This window comes from Accipiter gentilis, chromosome 6, assembly GCF_929443795.1.
Source record: "Accipiter gentilis chromosome 6, bAccGen1.1, whole genome shotgun sequence".
NCBI classification, from domain to species: Eukaryota; Metazoa; Chordata; class Aves; order Accipitriformes; family Accipitridae; genus Astur; species Astur gentilis.
In genome coordinates, this window is record NC_064885.1 from 45,051,456 (window position 1) to 45,071,625 (window position 20,170).

Genomic DNA, 20,170 nt, shown 5'->3' on the forward strand with positions numbered 1-20,170 from the left:
AAGAATCTTAGAGCAATTAAACAGTGAAAACAACTTAAAACAAACTCTCATACCCAGATTACATCTTCTGCTTTACCAGCAAATGGTGAGCTTGTTGATTGTTTATTTTACATTAGGGATGATGTTTCTTTAGTCACCAAAAGAAAGACTCCTTCCCAAGCTCCATGTTGCTTATGTGAGTAGCTTCAGCAGGTACTTCCTCCACTGCCCTGTCCTATACTTAGGGCAAGCTAATAAGGGGATTGGCCCTAAACAGCTCCCTGGCAAATGACTATATACTCTGTAAATAATTACAGAACTAAAAGCTGGACATTTGCTAATGACAACTAGAGTAGCATTAGCAAAGCATAAGGGTTATACCTGTTGAATATTTTAGTTAGACTGCTTCAGAGCTCCCTTTTTTTTAATTGCTCAAGAGTTTAGGGAAGCCAGAAATGCATGACAACTTTTTATTTTTGTATCAAGTGCAACATTGCAAGTAACAGATAAAACTCAGTTTACTAGTCCCATAGTATACAGAACTGAAAAATGCATTCTGCCATGCTGTAGGCACTGTGCGTAAGAACCTGGTCAAAACTTCAGTGCAATTGTGACTGGAAGAGCAAAGCAGTGCTATTACTGTTACATCTGTATGTATCCCAGTGTCATTAAAACATTTATGGTAAAGCAGAATGGCTACCACTCTAGTGTATGAGCAATCCCATGAATTAGATTTTACATCTAAAACAGCAAGCAAAGGAATCAATGCTAATCACCTTAATGAGGTGAGGTAACAAACCCAGTTTCAAGGAATATGTTGAGCCAATTGATCACAACAGAAGAAAATTTAAGCTGAAAATACCTGGTTTTATCTAGTAGGGAGAATTGGAAATTGGGCAGTTATAGGTGGCCCAAGGAATTCTGCTTCCTAGCTTTTGCTCATTCTTCATCTGTAGCACTGCAGCGGCCTTCAGCCAAGAAGTTTTTCATCAAGCTACTAGCAAGTGTAACTGACCACCATCTACACCTTTCTAGCTGTTAGTTCTGGAACAAGTCCTTGCATCACCACTGTTTGAGACAGGCATTTCTACTGAAGGTAGGTATCAAGTTTCTTCTTGATGTTGTCAAAGGAATCCACTCCCATATAGTCAGCTTGGCCCTGTTCCCACCGTTCCTTGCGTTCTTCTGAAGATACAGTTGGTAATGCTGGTGATGGTGCTGATATTGATATGTGGGACATTCCCTCTGTAATCTCTGCCTAAAAGGAAAAGCAGAGTAAAAATACAGAAATACTTTGCATAGCTGAAGTGAGCAACAGGCTACAGAATGGGATAATGGGATAGTCTCATGCACAGCAGCAAGCATTGCCAGTGGGCAGGGGTTGTGCAGCTTTCCTAGCAAAGTAACAAAGCAGAGTTACAGAAGTTAGCACGGAGAAAAGAAAAAAAAAAAAAGGTAAAGTTTAAGTTCTTCATACCTCTCTACAGAAGCCACAAGAGAAAGCCAGAGTATAGACCAAGCCCGATAGCTGCAAATAGTTCGTTAGAAAGATAAGATTAACAAGAGAAAGCATATCTTAAGAGATCAGTAACTTTGGTCTTAGAAAGGTTGAGAACTTAAACTGGCCCATGCACTAAGAGAACTAGAGTCAGAAGTATTACTTTGGCTTTGATACGTATTGAGATTTTATTACTGCCAGTCTACATAAGCATGCATTCTCTACTTATCCTAGGCTTACCTAGATTTGTTTCACCATGCAAGATCTGTATGTACATATTGCATGCTGAACTGGGGTTCTTCTGCCTGAGAACCGAATTAGCTGCAACACATTAAGAGTTGGGGCCCTTCCCTGTATATATTAAAGAAGTTGCTACAGTGTAATTTCTGGTGCATCATTAGCTACTTACATAGTTTGGTTTAGGCAAGCAGACAGCTACCTTCAAGACCACTATAGCATGCTTCCCTGCTGTAGTATTATTTGTTCCAAGCTTAAAAGAACAAAACCAAAAAACCTTGCATCCCACAAACTAAACCACATCCATGCTGTGAGTTGGACAGAGGGAAAGGAAATCGGTGGAATTGTAAAGAACCTGTCATCCATACTTAGGTAATTTGTACAAGAATATTAAAGCACATACCATGTTTACACCTGTAGTAATTTCTTTAACAATTCCATGCTGTTCTAGTAATGGTAAAACATTAGCTGTATAGGTATCCCACCACATCTTGAGGAATTCTGGGTGAACTATTTTAGGGTCATCCATGTTGCCTTTTATGCTTTTTGTTCTGGAGTCATAGGTATAGTTCCATGGCTTTGTGCTTCCCAGGAAATGCACCACTTTAGTATTTGCACCAAACCTGTTGGACAGAAAAAGTTAGAACCCACAGTTTGTGCAGGTGTCTAGAAAAAAGAGTTTTGACTGGCAGGCATAACTTTTTTTTTAACCTGCAGTTTCTGTAGGTGTCCAGAAAACAGAAATATGAATATATTTAGGAGGCTAAACACTAAATGATCAAATTGCCATTGCCTACTGGGACTGAAAGCATCACTTATACAACAGAAAAAATGCAAACTGCATTCTACATTACACTAGTCAGAATACAGCCAAAACCTAATGGTCTGGGCTATTTAAGTACTTACAGCCAACTCAAGTCTTTAGGTAGAGTGATGTCCATAGCTCAGGAGAGAGCAGTCTCAAGCAGCCGTTGCAATCGGAACTGGTTTTAAAAGTGAAAAAGATTCTACTCCAAAGTCAGTGATCCAGATAGTTAGGCATTACAAGCATTATGTAGAGAAGGGTCAGTGTTAAGAGTTACCCTTTCAGTTTACAGCCCTATAGAAAAGGATCATTGGAAGGCCCTGCTGCAGGAAGACTGTGTCCCTGCAAAATAACAGCTTTGTATAGCCTATGCAATTTCAGAGGACTTTGATCTTGGTGCAGCAGGGTCTTGCTAGACAACCAACCATTATTTTCTAAATAACCTCAGTTTACCCATGGGTGGGTTTTGTGGTGGTGGTGGGGTTTTTTTGTTTCTTTTAAAAACTATTTTAACCCCATTTTCAGTATGGGTTTCTAGCTTTGTCCCAAATGCTACCAGTATGTTCTTTTGCATTAAGAGTGTAGATGAGATGCACCCCTTTTGATGTAAAGAACACTAAAAGAGACAGCATTCATTCTATTCTTTTATGGTTCTAGAACTAGAGTTCAGCTTGAGTCAATTTTGTGAACAAGCAATACCAGTCTCTCTAGTAACAGGGACTGTCTCACCTAGTTCAGTTTGTATCACATTAGGATTTCTTCTCAACATAATATGATTAAAATGGATAATAATGCCAAACTAGTTTCTCTAATTTGTTGAGCACACCCTGGCCATTTTGACCAGGACTCAGATGTTTAATTTTCACATATGGAGACAATGCAGGTATGTTTCAAAAACTTTAGAATATTCAAAACAAGGCAGCATGCATTGGGGGGCAGGGGGAGGGGGTGGTGGTGGGGTTGTACTACTGTAAGACCCTTGACTGTATTTCAATATTCACATTCAGTGTTTCAGACACAACCAATCTTACTGCAGAATGAAAAAAAAACTATGCATGTGTGAAACAAGGTCAAGCATTTGCACTAATTGCAAGAAAAAAAATTTCTATCCTTAAGAGGTCAGTTCCTGGGCTTTAACTTTAAACTCCATATGTCAAGATTTGGCATAAGAGGACTACCTTCGTTTAATTAGCTGTCACAGCACTACTTAACAGCCTGAGTTTTCTTCATCTCAGGCTGCTGCTGTTCTGAGGAAACTTGTCATTGTTTAAAAATCAAGGCTATTTAAGCTAGAGAATGCCTAAGAAGTGTTATGTTACACTTGCTGCAAGTGGAGAAGTGTATTCTTAGTATTCTGTCCACTTAAGACCTGTACAACAGTTGACAGATGCCAAGCTTCTACAATGTTTTCAGTATCTGTTTTCTAGATCTGCAATACTTTCTTTTGACATTTAAGCTCAACTGTTAGGAAGCTTTATGTCCACACTGGCCTCAGCAACTAATCTGTCTTTCCCCATTTCCCAGAAAAGTCCTTCATCAATGTTTTGAAGTTAGAGAGCATTTGTCATGAATTGGCATTTTCCTTTGGAAAAAGGATTACTGAGACTGCTGTGAAATCTAGTCTCGCTGTACAAAGCTGCAAAAAACTTAGCTATTGATGTCAGTAGGTTTAAATTTCACTTTATTCCAACTGCTGATTATTAGGAGCATAGCTGCTAATCTAACCAAGCGAAATTGTTCCACCTATTGAGCTGGGTATTCTACTTAAAAGGTCTGCACTTCCACCATTCTACTTTTAAAGGTCTGCTGAATTCAGTTAGGCAATTGATTCAATCAGTTAAATGGAATTTTTGTCAGGAGCCCCCAGATGCAATTAGTCTTTTGTGGCAACAAGGTGATTAGTAAATTTAAGGTCATGTGACTAACAACCAGCCAGCCATGGAAAGAGGACATACTTTACAATAGATGCTAGCTTATCAAATGCTATCTAACTACTTAGTCATTCTTAGGCTTGCATATATTTCTTTAAATAAGTGTTCCACTTTTAGCATGACAGGATTTCAAATGGTATTCTGATCACAAGACAACATAGTTTGATCTTGAGCCAGCAACAGTCCTGCTTATGCTAGCTGCTGCTTTAGACACTAGTAACCTGATGTCATTCACAGATCAGATTTTTTTTTATGCAATTGGTACTTTCCCTCCCCCACCACCAGCTTTTGCCACTCTTAATGAATAAGAGTTTCTGTGTAACATTTCAGCTTCCCTCGCTTCCTCCTGTGTTTATTATAACACTTTGAGTGACCCTGCCACTGACATATGGTTTACTCATGCCAAATCTAATACTGCTAGCTAGGGAGGATACAGTTGTTTTCCTTACACAGGAAACACACAATGGTATGGTGGTTGGCTGTAGTCTTTGATCCATCTCAGTATTACTTAAGGAACTGTCTGAGATCTAGAAAGACTGTTGGGAGAGAATTCTAGTTTTATACAAGCCTTTGTTCACCATGTTTATTTGAATGGTACAGGTTGATTAGATGAACTGTAACTACTGTTTGTTAAATAACCTAAGTAATTTGAGTGAGGAGAGGGCAAGTTATCTAGGTGGGAACAATACCACCAGTGACATGCTGGTGTTCAGTGCCAGCCCATTCAAGAGCTGATTCAAGAACTACTGCCTTTGGTTAGAGCTGTAATAGACAGTATCCCATACTGGAGGAGTGGTTCTCCCTTTTGCAAGTGACCTGTCAAATGTGCTTACTCTAAATCAGCTTCAGTGTTAGCACCAGGGATGAGTGGTTTAAGCTACAGATACAGCTTTTTGCATTTATCATGAGATGATTCATTTAACTAGTATTAATTCAACTTTTTTTTTTTGAGAGAAGAAACTATTATATTTTTCTTTAGGTCTCCCTTTAGAAAAACTGTAAGTTCACATTCTGCCTGTTCATTCTGTTTCAATAGATTAGTTTACATAAGCTCTGAAAGTCTTCTTAGAATTTTGAACTTACGCTTTAAATGCTGGAAGGTAGGAATATACAGAAGTGCTGCTCAAATTATAAATAAATGGTAGATGTTTGCTCATGTCTGTTGTTGCCCAGCTGCTGAAGAAGGTGTTTAATAACCCCTGATCTGCACCTGAAAGAGAAAGCATTAATAGGCTACAAGCATCAGGTAGCTGTTTTAGGATCTTTTTCAATCACTTCACTAATTAAGAGCTGGTAATGCAGTTGTCATGTCCAGTAGGAGTTTGGCACAGAGCACTAGAGTTCTATTTGTGAACAACCCTTTGAAAATCCAAAAAGTGTCCAGAATGAAAGAGATAGTATGTGTGGGGTTACTTTTGCTAAAAAAAATAGCAAGCTGCTCTCAAACCCTGCCATTCTTTTTTTTTTTTACAGCTTAAGCTCAAGCTGTATAAGGCAGCAAAAAACAGGACTTGACAATTAAGCACTGTTCAGCTTCAGGAAAGCTGTAGCTCAGAAGATCAAGTGCCAACTATTAGTTTTATTACTTATGTTTACAGATGCATGACCAACATCTGAACAACAGAGTTAGGGTATCAATATTGTCTTAGACCTGCAGTCCTGGATGCACCTACCTACACTGTGATCTGATAAGGAAAGCACATTCAGTCTTGGTGACAACCATCAAATCCCTTAACAGGCAGTAGGCATTCCTAGTTGTGTACTAAAAAGCTGCTGACTAAGCCCTAAGTGAGGATAACAATCTAAGCTATGGCCAGACCTACTGTGTTGGGAGGGATCACCTCTTAAGTTTGCAAGTAGAGGTTGTAAGGAGGTCAAATGAGTCTGAAGTTGTTTGGTATGTCAGTAGTAGAATAACTAAAAAAAACCCAAACAAAACAACCAACAACCCTCTGGCCCGAAGCAGACTAGTTTATAAGCAGCTACTGAGAAGTAAAAACTACTTATGTATTCATTCTTTATTGCAGTGAATACACTTAGTCTTTAAGTGCTAATAGTTCCTCTTATGAAGGAGATTGAAGGGAGTCCCTTAACTTTGCCATCTTCCCTTCACCTGTAACTGCATTCACAAGTAGCATTGCTAAAGAGTAGGTAAATGGATAGCTTAGAAGAGAGACAATGTTTTATTTTAGTCTTTAATTTTCTAAAGCATTCAGTCTCTGCTGACTCAGGAAAGGTCTTTTTATTGGCCTATGATTAGATTTAGGGCAGTACTAAGGTTTACACCCTCACTGCTGTTTAAGCAGAATATGCTTTTTGCAACTGCATTATCTAGACACTGAGCATAAACTTAGATGTACAGACAATACACTGACAAATACCAATTCTAAGTATCCTGTTACAGCATACATACAGATTGCAGAGTGAGGAATTGCCTAGAGACTCAAGTCCAGTAATTTCAAACCCCTGACTTGCCTCTCATTCCATAAAGGAAGGAAAGCACTTTTTAAGAAGTTGTGCCCATCAACTGTTCAAGAGAACAGAGTCAAAGAAGCCAGCCAAGTCTCCTGGTCTTTACTCGGCTATGTTTCATTTTAACCTCTAACTTAACGTTGTATTAAGAATTTGTATGTTAACAATAAGATCATCTAAAAGAGAAGGAAGTCTGGGATGCCCTCAGAACAGATAGCTCATCACTGAAGGGGAAGCAACAGTGTATTTAACTTATTCTATAGGACACTCAGATTTTTTCACATACTTGGCTTTTTTTCAGATTGCATGCATTTGTGCCAAAGCAGCCACTGAAAGTGGCATTTAGCTGTCCTAGTTCAGACTTCAACAGTAGCCTTGTATAAACTGGACCTTAGACATAAGGTGAAAGAATCAGGCAGTAGTTATATTAGCAACATATCCACAGATACAGTCTTGCTGCATTATATCTTTATATGTAAAAGCAAAGATTTTAGAACCCAGGCTAAAGAGCCAGAGGATTGTTGAAGCAATAGCAACATTCTTAAGGTATCAGCACTACCAGGTTTGGGTTTTTTTTAAAACCAAACTTTTTTTTTCCCCCTCCACTACTTTTAGTTGTTATCTAGAATTATTGCATGACATATTCCTCATTATCTAGAAAGGTGAAGTTCAAATAGACAAAGTAGTTGTCTGCATAAGTAGACATCACTTTCCCATTTCTGCACAATAGCATTACATAGGAGGAGGCATCTGTCTGTTGTTATAAATATGAAATACTCTGCAAAGTCTTGCATTGCCTAGTTACTACTACTGCAGATGGGGTGCTTTAGAGCTTGACTTCAATTATGCATAGCTTGGTAGCTTGTTGAGTTTGCATCCCTGTGTCCTATTAAGGGCAGTGACCCTTCACAGGTGTTTCTCTTATAAAATTTCCTATGAACTTTTATTACTGTCTAGATCAATTTAAGTTTAAATCCCCTTTCTCTCCACTGAGTTCACAAGCTCAGCAGCAGCTTACGCAGGTAGTGTAAGTCTCCATGGTCTCATTACTCAGATCAGTGCTACCATTTAGTAAAAACTGAATAAATTTTAAACCATTAACACACCATTTTTGCTGTTAAGAGCTGCAACAATTGCTTCATATTTAGGACCCTGAGGAAGTCAGAAAGTATATTGTGGAAGCAGTTCTATTCTTTTAAAGGACAGGGGCCTTAGACCTAGAACATGAGGTCTGCTAGCAGTTGAGCACAAAGCTCAGAGGATACAATTGGCAAGTCTCATATGTTCCTGGAGCTACTCAACAGTCAGTTTGCACAAAGATGTGGGTTTGTTTAGGGGGTTTTTGTTTGGTTTTGGTGTGTTTGTTGGGGGTTTTTTTTAATGCAACAATTTAGTACAGTGCTACAGCTTTTGCCATAGCTGGTGATCAATTTACAACCAATATTTGAGAGCACTCCCAGAGCTACCAACTGCTGCCTTGTCAGTAGCGAGGTACAGACAGACCCTTCATTACATTGCAGTACTCATTTTCACTAGAGTTTATTCATATGGTAGCATTAAGCATCCAACTGCAACTAATGTTCTTTAGGAGGCCACACATAGGAGTCCACACAGTAACAGGGATGATTCTGCAGACTAGGAGTAACATCTAGAATTTTTACTTTTTACAAAGTACTGAAAGGTAAGTCAACAGGCTGGCTAATTGCCTTCTATTAAGACTTCCATTTTATGGTCTTATTTATGTAGTTTTCTGTAGCTTTTTCAGTTAGACTTTGGTTTTGTACCACAGTAGTTACATAACAAAATTTAGTGACAGGAGAAAATAGTCGTTCAGAAGCCTTTAACTATAGCAGTCTTCAAGCAACATGTGCATTTACTGCAATAGTAATAGATGTAGAAGACTTACAGGACAGCAGAACTTGGCTTCTCAAGCTTAAATCTGGCACAGTGGCCAATCCCAAGTGACCTATAGTGGGAAGCAGCCAAGGCTACATGCACTTGATATTGGGAAAAGACAGTCACCACCCTATAATGACAGGAAGCTATCACAAAGCATATGAAGAGACAGTTGCATCTTTAAATGTTTGTTTCTCTGAATCTGCACTCAAGTTGATCAGTACTGTTTTTTCCACAGCAACTTGAGTTGGCATAGAACATTCAAGCCTTGAGTGTTAGGACTGCATGAAGCATAGTACTGCAGTTTCATTTGCTAATGCATGCACTGTGCTTGCTGCATCTTAAGATTTCTTGTTACATGATTTTTACATTGCTAATGCTTACAGCTGCAAGTTTGGAGGCCAAACTCTTAGGTTTTCTATTTCACGAAGTCTGAAAAAAGTAGATTTACTACATATTGTAATGATAGCCTCTGTTGTGAGAAGGTTCTAATTTTTGTGTAGTTACAGTGAGTTCAGAATTCTATCACACAGAGTCCCCGTGACACATAAGTAATTACTGCACCATCCCAACCACTATTACTATTTTCATCTAACTTATATTGAAATACAAATTAATACATACCATCAAAGCTGCCTTTCTCTGTGGCAAACTGTAACAGCTGATTGTATGTTTCAATGGAAGGTCGGTAAACAAAAACTCCAGAATTAAAACAGTCAGGCCAGCCTGGGTCTGGTGCTGCAGACAGCTCTTCTCTCTCAAAAAGCTCATCGATATTTGACAAAACCTAGTTGTAACGGGGGTAAAAAAATTGTTTTCTGGTTTTTAGGTTAGGAATTGGGGTACCATGTTATAACAGATTTTGACATCCACCTTAAGACATGAAAGAAAGTTCTCATATCAGTGCTCTTGTCTTATGGAAGACAATACTTTATGGAGATAGTCCCCACAGACTACGTTACAATTGATTCAGATAAAAAAAGCACACGTTTTTAGAGTTGCTAGTCCAAGCAGTAACAAGGCCTCTATTACCCCTCCTCTAAAAAAACAAACAAACAAACAACATCAAAACAAAACACCAAAACCACACAAACAACCCACAACACCAACCCCTCTCCCCCACCCCCCAAAAAACCAAGAACAACCCACAGAAAAAAAATCCAACAACTCCCATACCATGTAATTAAGTACCATGGGACATAACCACTTACCATTGTGTCTGCATCCATGAAAACGCATTTTGAGAACTGCGTCAGTTCCCAGCAGTGAAGCTTTGTTAGTGTGACACCCAGCTCAGGTCTTTTCATCAATGCCAAGTGTGCTGAATCCCCACTATCCAAGACGTCTACCAATATGACTTCATCAAAGACTTTTTCCAGCACTTTCCTGGAGAAAGATTCAATTACCAAGATTTAGTTCTATTGTTATTCCAGCACCAGACCACTGACAGATTCCATAAAAGGAAATGGAATAACAGCAAACCTGGCAGTATTTCTTATGCCATCAGTAAGAGTTGACTGCATGTGTTGGAATGCACAAGCACACCTGTCTGCCTCAAGGTTTCTAGTTTGTAATGGGCATCATTTTGTGGAACAAAGAAGTTTGCTTGGGTTTTTCTTCCACAAACAGGGCTTTAGTTGGCATTGCTACCAAGTCCAGTAGGTCATGGTTACGTAGTACAACCTTTCCACACAGCTTTTTTTCCAGCCAGACTCTGATTTTTGGCAAGTTAAGTCTACTTTGAGCAGGCACTTAAGAAATGGGAAGCTGTTAGAGTAGCTTGAGCAGGACAGTAGCTGAATCCTAAACAGCTGAAACAGAAGTTTATGCAATAGTTATGACAACACTGTTCTGGATTTGTGACTATTAAAGCCATCTGACTAGACCCACTTGCTAAAACTTTCTCTATCCCTTGAATTTTTAAAGACTCACTTAATCATAGCTGTGGGTACAGCAGTGTTTTGACCCAGAATCATGTTCACCTAAGGGTGAGAGACTTACTTTCAGACAGTGTAGTGAAATTTTGTGGCAGATATCCAACCTTTGCTTTACCATCAGTAAAGCACTACCATTAGTTCAAGAGAGGTTAAGGAGTTCATGCTGCTTAAAATATGAAGCATATGTGAAGCCTCACTATTCTACAGTGTATCTTGAATGCTCGCCAGTTATCACTACAATTTGAGTCATAGAGTTTGTAAATGAGTTTTAGAACTCTGCCTTGCAAGGCTGTCTTTATATTGACAGTTTGGTATGGACAGTTGCTTCTGAACTTAAGGCATACCTTGTTAGTGGATACAGAGTGAGAAATGCAAGCTCCAGTTACACCACTAGGTAGGCAGGTATCACTGGTCTAAGGGTATAGTACTAGCTGACTTACACTAGCATATAAGCACATTTATGATTCATCTTAAAAGAGCACACTAACCTAATAGGCTAGAATGGATGTTCCTATATGTAATATCTTTATGTTGATAAGGCCATTTAGCTGCCAAGAGACTCCAAGGAAAGTCACTCTATTATTGAGCCACTTCTCTACTGCCTCTATAAATTGAGACATCTTTTCAGAAGAACTTCCCCATGCAAAGAACCTTGACCTATCATCTGTAGTTCATGTGGCTATTAAGTTACTTGTTTTTTTACCCTCCTCTTACAGGCAGAAAGAGTACCCAGTCCACTCCATACTGAGACTATTCTAGAGAGGCTGTAGGAAGCAGTTGCCTGTTAATTTCATTTGTTGTACTGCAGTGGCCTCATTAGATGCCTCTGTTGATCTGCTGATTTGACATACTTGGTGCTACTTTAGTTCTGCTCATTTTCTTCTCTCATGACAAAATTTTATTTGAAGTGTCTGCTAGATTTCAAGAGAGCTTCTATTACATTATCTCAATTGGGAATGCTTCTGCAAAACAAATAAATACCAATCCCCTACTCCCACCTCCACATGCATACACACAGCACTAATGAACACACAGGCACTATCGTATTGTTGGACAGTTCTAAGCAGGACTATGAAAGAGCAAAGATCCAGTTGAAATATCAGTATCAAGTCACAGTTTAGTGCTCTAACTACAGAGTATTTGTTAACTTGTCATATGGAAGAAAGGAAAAAAAAACCAAACCAGTTCCATGTTTGAAGAACTTACAGAATTCCAGACAGTATAAGTTGAATTCTGCTAAGCTTAGCTGTTAAGCTTCCAGAGTTTTGGAAGGTTACTATTAAGGAATTTAACTTCCATTTTTCAACCTTCACATCAGCAGGAACTGTGGCAGTTTGAAGTACATAAGTGACCTTACCTCATAAGATCTGAGACCTGAGGAGTTATGAGTGCAGTCAGCTTCCTTGTTGTTCTGTACTGTTGCAAGGATGAACCAAGTACCAGTGCTCCTTTCACATAGGAGTCATTTGTGGCTAGAGTCACAAAAGACTGGTCTGGAAGAAATGAACTTGGTCAAGTTAGCATGATCCACTACTTTACTCTGAGACAGATATACTAGAAACCTAGGATCGTTAGGTAATCATGCTGTGAGAACTCCAAGATGTGCCCTTTAACTCTGCATATTGGGCCTACCTACATGGCTGAATGAAGCAGATTATACTTGCATAGCTATACTTGCTATTAGTAACTTGACACATGGCAAAATGCAGTAAAAAGAAAAACAACAAAATCAAGACTGTTGCAAGAGTAAACCAGTTCCAGTTTGCCCACAGGTTAAATAAGTCATGCCAAATGTTAGAGATAATCCCAAAGGTCTAAAGAGCCTTATTTTGGCCATTAATATACTATTTTAAAGCTAGAAGTATTGGGAGTCAGTGGGCTTACATTTGGTCTAAAGTTGGTAGTTTTGCAGTTACTCTAGGTTCAGCTCTCAACCCTGAAGCTAGGGCAGTATAAAACTTACATTTCATTTTCAAATTAAAGTAAGCATTGAATTAGATCTTGGACAACAGTATTAAGTTTTGCTAGCTCAGGATTTTTCAGATGAGTTGTTCTGCAACCCATGGTTTCAGCTTTATCAGAAGAATGCAAGATAACATGAGAAGTAACATGAGAAGCAGTTTAAGACTTGAAGCAACAGTTTTTGCTTATTGAGGCCATATAATACAAGCTTTGCATTCTTTCAATTGTCATGTTGTTTTAAACTGCCAGGGTAGGACTGACAAAAGCAAACAAGTAACTTTCAACTTCTTCAGTTCACTGTTAACTATCGTCATGTAGACAACTGTTAATTATCATCACGTAGTACTCCTTTCCAAGATACAGTGCTTTCTTTATAAAGAAGTGTGCTCTTTTATACAAACCATTTTTGATATCATCAACAAAATAGTTTCTTCCTAAGAATTTCAGGAGTAGATTTTCACGTTCAAATTTATTTTAGCAACTATGATTTCTTTTCTTTATACAAGTTAACTAGGTTAGATGAGGATTGAGAGTGAGTGTTCTGGACACTTAAAGGCTTACCACCAAGTGTAGTCCTAAGATTAAAATACTGACTGCTCTACTTTCAGAGAGGTTGTTGTTTGGTCTAACTCCTCAGCCCATGAGACAGTCATCATCAATATCTTTTTAACTTAATACCATCTTAACAGTTGATGACAGAAAGTCATGTACCGTAATTGTCTATAAGCTCTGCAAACCTGGTTTGCAAGCTGTACAGACCAGCTACAAAACCTTCTATTCTGCTTAGCAGCAAAACCAACTAGTCCCAAGGGATTTACATTATAGTGGTCAATTACAAAGTTCAAAAAAGCTTCTACAATGCCAGGAATAAAGTTGGGGTTTTTTTCAGTTCACTTTAGCTACCAATTTGTAATAGTTCATATAATTCAGCAAATCTACAGGACAATTTTCTGTTTCTTTGAAGCTTTACAAATGGCAAGTGTGTAGCATTTTAAGTGGTAAGAACACCCTCCTAATAGGGCAGCTTTTTTCATTACTTAATTTGCATGTTACTCCTCAACTACTCAATATAGGAGTCTGCCACTCTTACGCTGACAGACAGCTCACTAAAAATCAAGTGTAGACAAAGTGGGATTGTCCCCAACATTCATCTGAATGTTGGGGGGCGGGGGGGTGGGGGGTGTTCCAGCAGTATAAGACTTAATTCTTGAAGTGACCTTGCCATTGAAAGACTAGTCTTTTTCATTGACTTGTTAGCAGGTATACTCCTACCATGTCTCCTCATCTTAATGAAACTGATTATTCACACACAAAGGTCTTGGAGAAATAGAGTCAATTTAATGATGGAGCAAAGGCTAAGAAGGCCCCTATTACATCCCAACTGCAGTAGGAAACTTTATGCCTGCTTGACAGGTGGAGGATACGGGCAACTTGCAGAGAGAGCATCCAAGTCAGTACAGCTTTCTAAAGTTTTGCTTAAACTTTGTTCTGTTTCATACCTTCTCTAAAGTACATTCACAAGTACGTTCAGACACATTATGCATGAGTCCATACTACAGTTTGGGCAAGACCAGCTGCTGCTTAATATAGAAGTTACATCTTCAAGAGACCAGTCCATTTTACCTAAACCACCAGTATTTCAGTTGTGTGGGTCTCCTTTCCCATCCTCTCCCCCTTCTCCATTCTCTGTAAACATTTCCTCCACAGTAGGTTATGTTCACACAGCAGTCACTGTTATGCCTGAAACATACTGAACTATTAGTAATAGTGTGGCTGCAAAAACACAGAGAATGCGAGACAGTTGCACGTCTTCATAACTGATTTATCCAGGCAAAACCAAGCTCCTTCAGAGACATCTTTGGCTGCCCAGTTCATAGGCTATAGTATCTGTATGCAAGTCTTTGCACTAGTCCTTACACAGCCAGCCAGGAGCATCCTGGAAGTCTGAGCTAGGAGCAATCTTTCACCTGACAGCATGCAGGAGGGGGCTAGAGTGCTCGCCCCAGATATTTTAAAACATCTTCTGGAAGCATTTTCATAGGCATAGCCAGAGTTCACAGGTGTCTGCCAGTTCCCCTGTTCTCCAAGTTAGGTACATCCGATTTGGGGGGGGGGGGGGGGGGGGGGGGGGGGAGTACAGGAGTCCGAAAGAGGCAGCAGCATCCAATCAAGACGTGCATCGTTTTTTGGGGGGGTACGGGAGTCCTAAAGAGGCAGCAGCATCTAATCAAGACGTGCATTTTTTTTTGGGGGGGGTACAGGAGTCCTAAAGAGGCAGCAGCAACTAATCAAGACGTGCATCGTTTTTGGGGGGGTACAGGAGTCCTAAAGAGGCAGCAGCATCTAATCAAGACGTGCATTTTTTTTGGGGGGGGGGGGGGGGGGGGGTACAGGAGTCCTAAAGAGGCAGCAGCATCTAATCAAGACGTGCATCTGGAGGCAGAGCACCAGACTTCCTGCAACCTTCCAGATCTGAAAGTGAAACCGACTCCGCTGACAGCTTCAGGTAAGGCAAGAATCGGGGGGGGGGGGGGATCCGGACGAAAAGAGCCAGGCACGCTCGGAGAGGTGGTAAGGAACTGCCCGTTGTAAAGCATCAAAACGCACAGGAGTTACAGGCTCTCCGTAGCGTGCCAGGAGAGGGCTGGCTTTTCTCCCGCGATCCGCTGCGGCCCTACAGGGGCCTCCGCGGACCCCCCTGCCCTCCGCCGCGCTGGCCACATCCCTCCCATTAGGGGGCACGGCCCCGGGCCAGGTACGGGGCAGGCGGCCGGGCAGCACGGCTGAACGGCCGGGGTCCTCTCGCCCGGCCGGACGCCGCCGAGCCTCGCCGAGCCGCTCCCCCCTCCCCCCCCCGCGGGCAGCCCCAGCCCCCACCGGCCGCGGCGGCGGCCCGCCCCCCGGAGCGCGCGGCTGGCAGGGACCGCCGCCTAAAAATAGGCGCGGCCGCGGCCCGCCCCGCGCCGCTCCCAGAACGCGCCCGGCGGCTCCGCCGGCGCGGCCCGCGCCGCCCGCAGCCCTGGCGAGCCGCGGCGCGCGCGCTGGGCCCCCGCGGGGAGGTGCGGCCGCGCGCACTGACCTGCCATGGTGCCAACTCCGCGGAACGGCTGAAGCAGAGGCGGCGGCCGCGCTCCGGGGGCTGCGCGAAGGCCGCCCCTTATATAGGGGCGGGGCCACGCGGCGCACGTCTTTGGCCGGGGGCGGAGGCCCCGCCCTGAGGAATCCCCGCGTCGCCGCGGGGCGGGGTCTCCGCCATGGTCCCCGGCGGCGGTGGCACGTCATCCCTCCTTCGGCCATGGGTGGGCCCGTGCAGGGGGCGCGGGGCCGGGTGGTGGCGGCCGCCGGGCCGGGCCGGGGCGCGGAGGCGGGGGCCGGGGCCGGGGCCGGGGCCGCGCCGTGAGGGCCTCCTACTCCCCGCCGGCGCCGCCTCGGCCACGCTGAGCCTGGGGATGCTCCACCGCGGGGAGCGAGGGTAGGAGCCCTCTTCGGGACGCCGTGGCTCCGGCTGGCAGCGCCGGTGGCACAGGAGAGCGCGTTCCTCCTGTGGCCGCCGAGCTCCGCGGGAAGAAGGAGCAAAACTGCGCCTGGCCCAAAGCAGCTGCGGGGAGCACGTTTACAGTACGCGCACGTGCCAGACAGCCCCGGTCCCGCGGCCGCGCTAGGGTTGCGTGGCCGCCGGTGAGCCGTCCGCGATGCTGCCGCAAAATGGCAGCTGAGGACGGCGTTCCCACGAGGCGCGCCTTGGGCCGGATGCAGGCAGCTGCACACGCGGTTGGGATCGCTGTCGGGCTTTGAAACGCAGCTGTTGGCGCATGCAGCGTCACGGGTGGTTTGGTGGTGGTCACCACAGGGGGCTGCGGGGTGGCAGGAGGAGCCCTAGAAGAGGTGTGAGGCAAGTGCTGTTGTTCGAAGGCTTACGCCGTTCGTGCCTCTGTCAAGATAGTGTAACTAGTACTGTTGGCCATGCTTGGCACTTCTGGGGAGTGTGTGTTAGCCGGTGAGATGAGGAGATATGCCCATATTTAGGTATATTTTCTTTAAGGCGTGATTTCAGGCCTTGAAAAAATTTAAGCTGTACCTTTTCAGGAATATAGGAAGGGTGCTGATAAGTTTCTTGTGCTCTTCTCTATCACCCTTGCAAGCATTATGAGTATTAAGACTCTAGTACTGTTCCTTTGTTACGCACATGACTCTCTACATACTAGTCAAAACTAAGCAATTAAAGATGATGACAAATAGTGAAGGGTATAGATATACAAGATACCCTAACTGAAGAGATGAGTTGGTCCAAAGAATCACAGAATCACAGACTGGTTGAGGCTGGAAGGGATCTCTGGAGGTCATCGGGTCCAACCCCCCCTGTTCAAGCAGGGTCACCCAGAGCTGGTTGCCCAGGACCATGTCCAGGTGGCTTTTGAATACCTCCAAGGATGGAGACTCCACCACCTCCCCAGGCAGCCTGTGCCAGGGCTCAGTCCCCGTCACAGTGAAAAAGTGTTTCCTGATGTTCAGAGGGAACCTCCTGTGCGCCAGCGTGTGCCCATCGCCTCTGGTCCTGTCGCTGGGCACCACTGGGAAGAGCCTGGCTCTGTGTTCTTTGCACCCTCCTGGCAGGTGTTTATATCCATTGATGAGATCCCCCTGAGCCTTTTCTTCCCCAGGCTGAACAGCCCCAGCTCTCTCAGCCTCTCCTCGTAGGAGAGAGGCTTGCTTGTCCCTTCGTCATCCTTGTGGCCCTTTGTTGACTCCCTCCAGTATGCCCATGTCTCGCTTGTACTGGGGAGGCCAGCACTGGACACAGCACTCCAGGTGCGGCCTCACCAGTGCTGAGCAGAGGGGAAGGATAACCTCCCTCGACCTGCTGGCAATGCTTTGCCTAAAATGCAGCCCAGGATATCATTCACCTTATTTGCAGTAAGGGCACGTTGCTGGCTGATGTTCAACTTGGTGTCCAGCAGTACCCCTCAGGTCCTTTCCTGCAATCCATTACCTTCCTCAAGATAATGACCTATACCTGCTTTTTCACCAGAGTAAGCTGAGGAAAGTATTCTAGGAAAGGAATTCCTTTCTAACCTGAAATGGCAAATGGGTTTTGTCATGAAAGGATTTAAAAAATAAACAAACCCTCAAATGCAAACCGATTAACAAAGAGCGTTCGACCTCCAAATTTCCCCGATATGGGAAATGATGTTTGAGCTGAGACAACTTTTGTAGACCTGTTTTAAAATCAAATTGCTTACTTTTAAAAATACCAAAATCAGGAAAGTGCTCCTTGACCACCACCAAAAAAAAAAATCTTTTAGAGCATACCAGTAATTTACAAAACGTCACATGCATAAAAATGCATGAATCGTAATTGCAGACAACGCTGGTAATGTTGTGAGTAGGTATTACTAATATTTTCTGGTATGTGGACCTTTTTCAGGTATCCATGGCTTTGACAAACTTTCTCTGTGATGGTGTTGGGCATGGTTTGTGTCTGTCTCAGATGAAGGTTTTGAGAAATTTTTAGCCAGCACATTTCAGCTGCGTCTAGCTTGTTGCTTTGCCAAGTTTTTGAGAGAAAACAATAGAATAGCCACTGCTGGTGATTGCCCTGCCTCCCCCCCCCCCCCGCCCCCCCCCTCCCCCCTCCCGGCTCCTTTGTATTATGTTAGAGTGGAGCAAAAGAGAATCATTCCTTCTGGCTTCCGTGTTAAAAACAAACAAACAAACAATCAAAACAAAAAAACTGAGGTTTGTCAGCGTTAAGCTTGAAAGTGTGACAGAGAAATGCTCTGCTCGTTCCTATGCACACACCTGTTTGCACATGCTTGCTTGAGATTTTTCAGATGTTCATGGTTGAACAGGCTGTAAATTCTATGGTTCCCTTGTGTGACTGGATTGCACATACATCCGTGCCCCTGTACTGACTGGTTACACTCCTTTCCCCACAGCCTGGAGGGGAAAAGTCACAGGAAGAACCTGAGAGATAATCAGGTGTGCCATTGTCTTCCAGATCAAATGGAAGAAAAGATCAGGTGACATGAGGATAGAAGGAAAAAAGCTGGAAGAAAAGAGAGGAATGCTTGGGGCAAGCTGTCATGAGATGAGGGCTGAGATGGTAAAGCATCTAAACCTAGGAAAAGCTGAGCAAAAAAAAAAGAAAAAGCTTGGCCTCAGTTTTGATGGGAGAGGGCAAATTTAAGACTAGGTGAAAGATAAGTATATGAGGATGGGAACTAGCCAGGGAAACTGTGTTACTTGTCAGCACCCCATAGGACTTGATAAAAATCTGGTGAGGAGGAAGAAGGAATAGATTTTTCTGGATAAAGAGACAGCGTTCAGAAAGAATGGACAAAGTGCTGCATAGCAGCTCACTAGGTGAATACTGGCACACTGAGTGATGTGCGAGTCCTATGGAAAATGAGCCTGTGATCACGCAATTAAAAAACTACATCACAATGCATGTCACAGAAGTCAAATTACCATTGCACATTATAGAATTTCTTACTTTTAATGACTGAGTATTAGTGCTATTTCAGTAAGAGCTTGTCTATAACTTAAGTAGAAAGACATTTCAAAACACCAAATACTAAGAAGGAGCTTTGAAATATAGTTAGGATTTAGATAGCCGTAACAGAAACTGCTACCCCTGTAACTGGACTGTGTTAAGTGTAAACTTAAAGCACTTAATTAGCTACTTACACTTAAGCTATATAATAATTTTGCAAATGTGCACAGTGAGTCCAACCATTACATTAATAAAACTTGTAGGGAAAGCTTCAGAATAAAACATTTCTGCCTCTGCAAAATCTGGAACAAAAAAGAAAAATGGGCAACTCCATGCATTCAGTCCAAGTTTAAAGTACTGGAATTCAGTTTTTACAACACTGCAACTGAAATGATGATCTGGTTAGGAAAAAGACTTCCACGGTGTGAAGTGCATAGCTGGATATATAAAAAGAATACAGCCCGATTCAAGACTGTACTGAGAGGTCAGATTCCATTTTTGTTCTGCCATCTCTTTCTTGCCCTGTCATAAACTTCCCTGATAACAAAAGCTGTCCTGGGTCATCCCCTCTGCTTCTTGAAGCCCTTCTCACCTTGACCATACTGTGAAGCTAGACTGGACATTTATTTTTTGAGAACTTAGAATAATAGTCTGCATAGAATTTTAAAATTTCACACAAATTTTTCCTAGTACTAGGATTTCAATATAGTGTAGCTTAGTCCAATAGGACTAGAAAGGCTTTTTTGTTTCTATTTGAATAATCAAAATATTATGCTGTCACTCCAGCTTATTTCAACCTTTCACATTCTCCTTTCCTAATGGGCATTCTCTTTGCCTGTCCCAGAGCCAGTTATAGTTTTGGCCTCATTTCCTTCAAAAAAATTCACCTATGACATAAATGTGATAGTCTTCTGAAAATCTGGGCTCTATCTTGTAATCTTGCATTTGCTTGGTGCGTGT

The 20,170-nt window shown here is 42.5% G+C and overlaps 1 protein-coding gene across 4 annotated transcripts; it reads right to left on the reverse strand.

Annotated features, from left to right (window-relative positions):
* Window positions 1-435: 435 nt before the first annotated feature.
* On the reverse strand, window positions 436-16,014 carry GYG1 (glycogenin 1). Of its 4 annotated transcripts, XM_049801805.1 has the most exons (8): window positions 15,797-15,894; window positions 12,113-12,248; window positions 10,030-10,204; window positions 9,443-9,605; window positions 5,534-5,660; window positions 2,118-2,337; window positions 1,457-1,507; window positions 436-1,237 (listed from the first exon to the last, which is right to left on the reverse strand). In XM_049801805.1, exons 1-8 carry the CDS (start codon window positions 15,801-15,803, stop codon window positions 1,067-1,069), a joined length of 1,050 nt encoding a protein of 349 aa, XP_049657762.1. In that variant the 5' UTR covers window positions 15,804-15,894; the 3' UTR covers window positions 436-1,066. The 4 variants fall into 4 exon arrangements, with proteins under 4 accessions (XP_049657762.1, XP_049657761.1, XP_049657763.1 ...); XM_049801804.1 differs by lacking the exon at window positions 12,113-12,248 and having other exon boundaries at window positions 15,797-16,014; XM_049801806.1 differs by lacking the exon at window positions 1,457-1,507.
* Window positions 16,015-20,170: the final 4,156 nt, after the last annotated feature.

Bases quoted from the DNA above. Each gene is read 5' to 3' on its own strand.
- GYG1 (XM_049801804.1), bottom strand. From the start codon at position 16,014: ATGGCCGAAGGAGGGATGACGTGCCACCGCCGCCGGGGACCATGGCGG. The intron at 5,661-9,442 runs GTATGTATTAAT...TTTCTCTTTCAG, and splicing joins AGAGAAAGGCAGCTTTGATG to GTGCAGATCAGGGGTTATTA. The intron at 1,508-2,117 runs GTATGTGCTTTA...AACTATTTGCAG, and splicing joins TTACTACAGGTGTAAACATG to CTATCGGGCTTGGTCTATAC.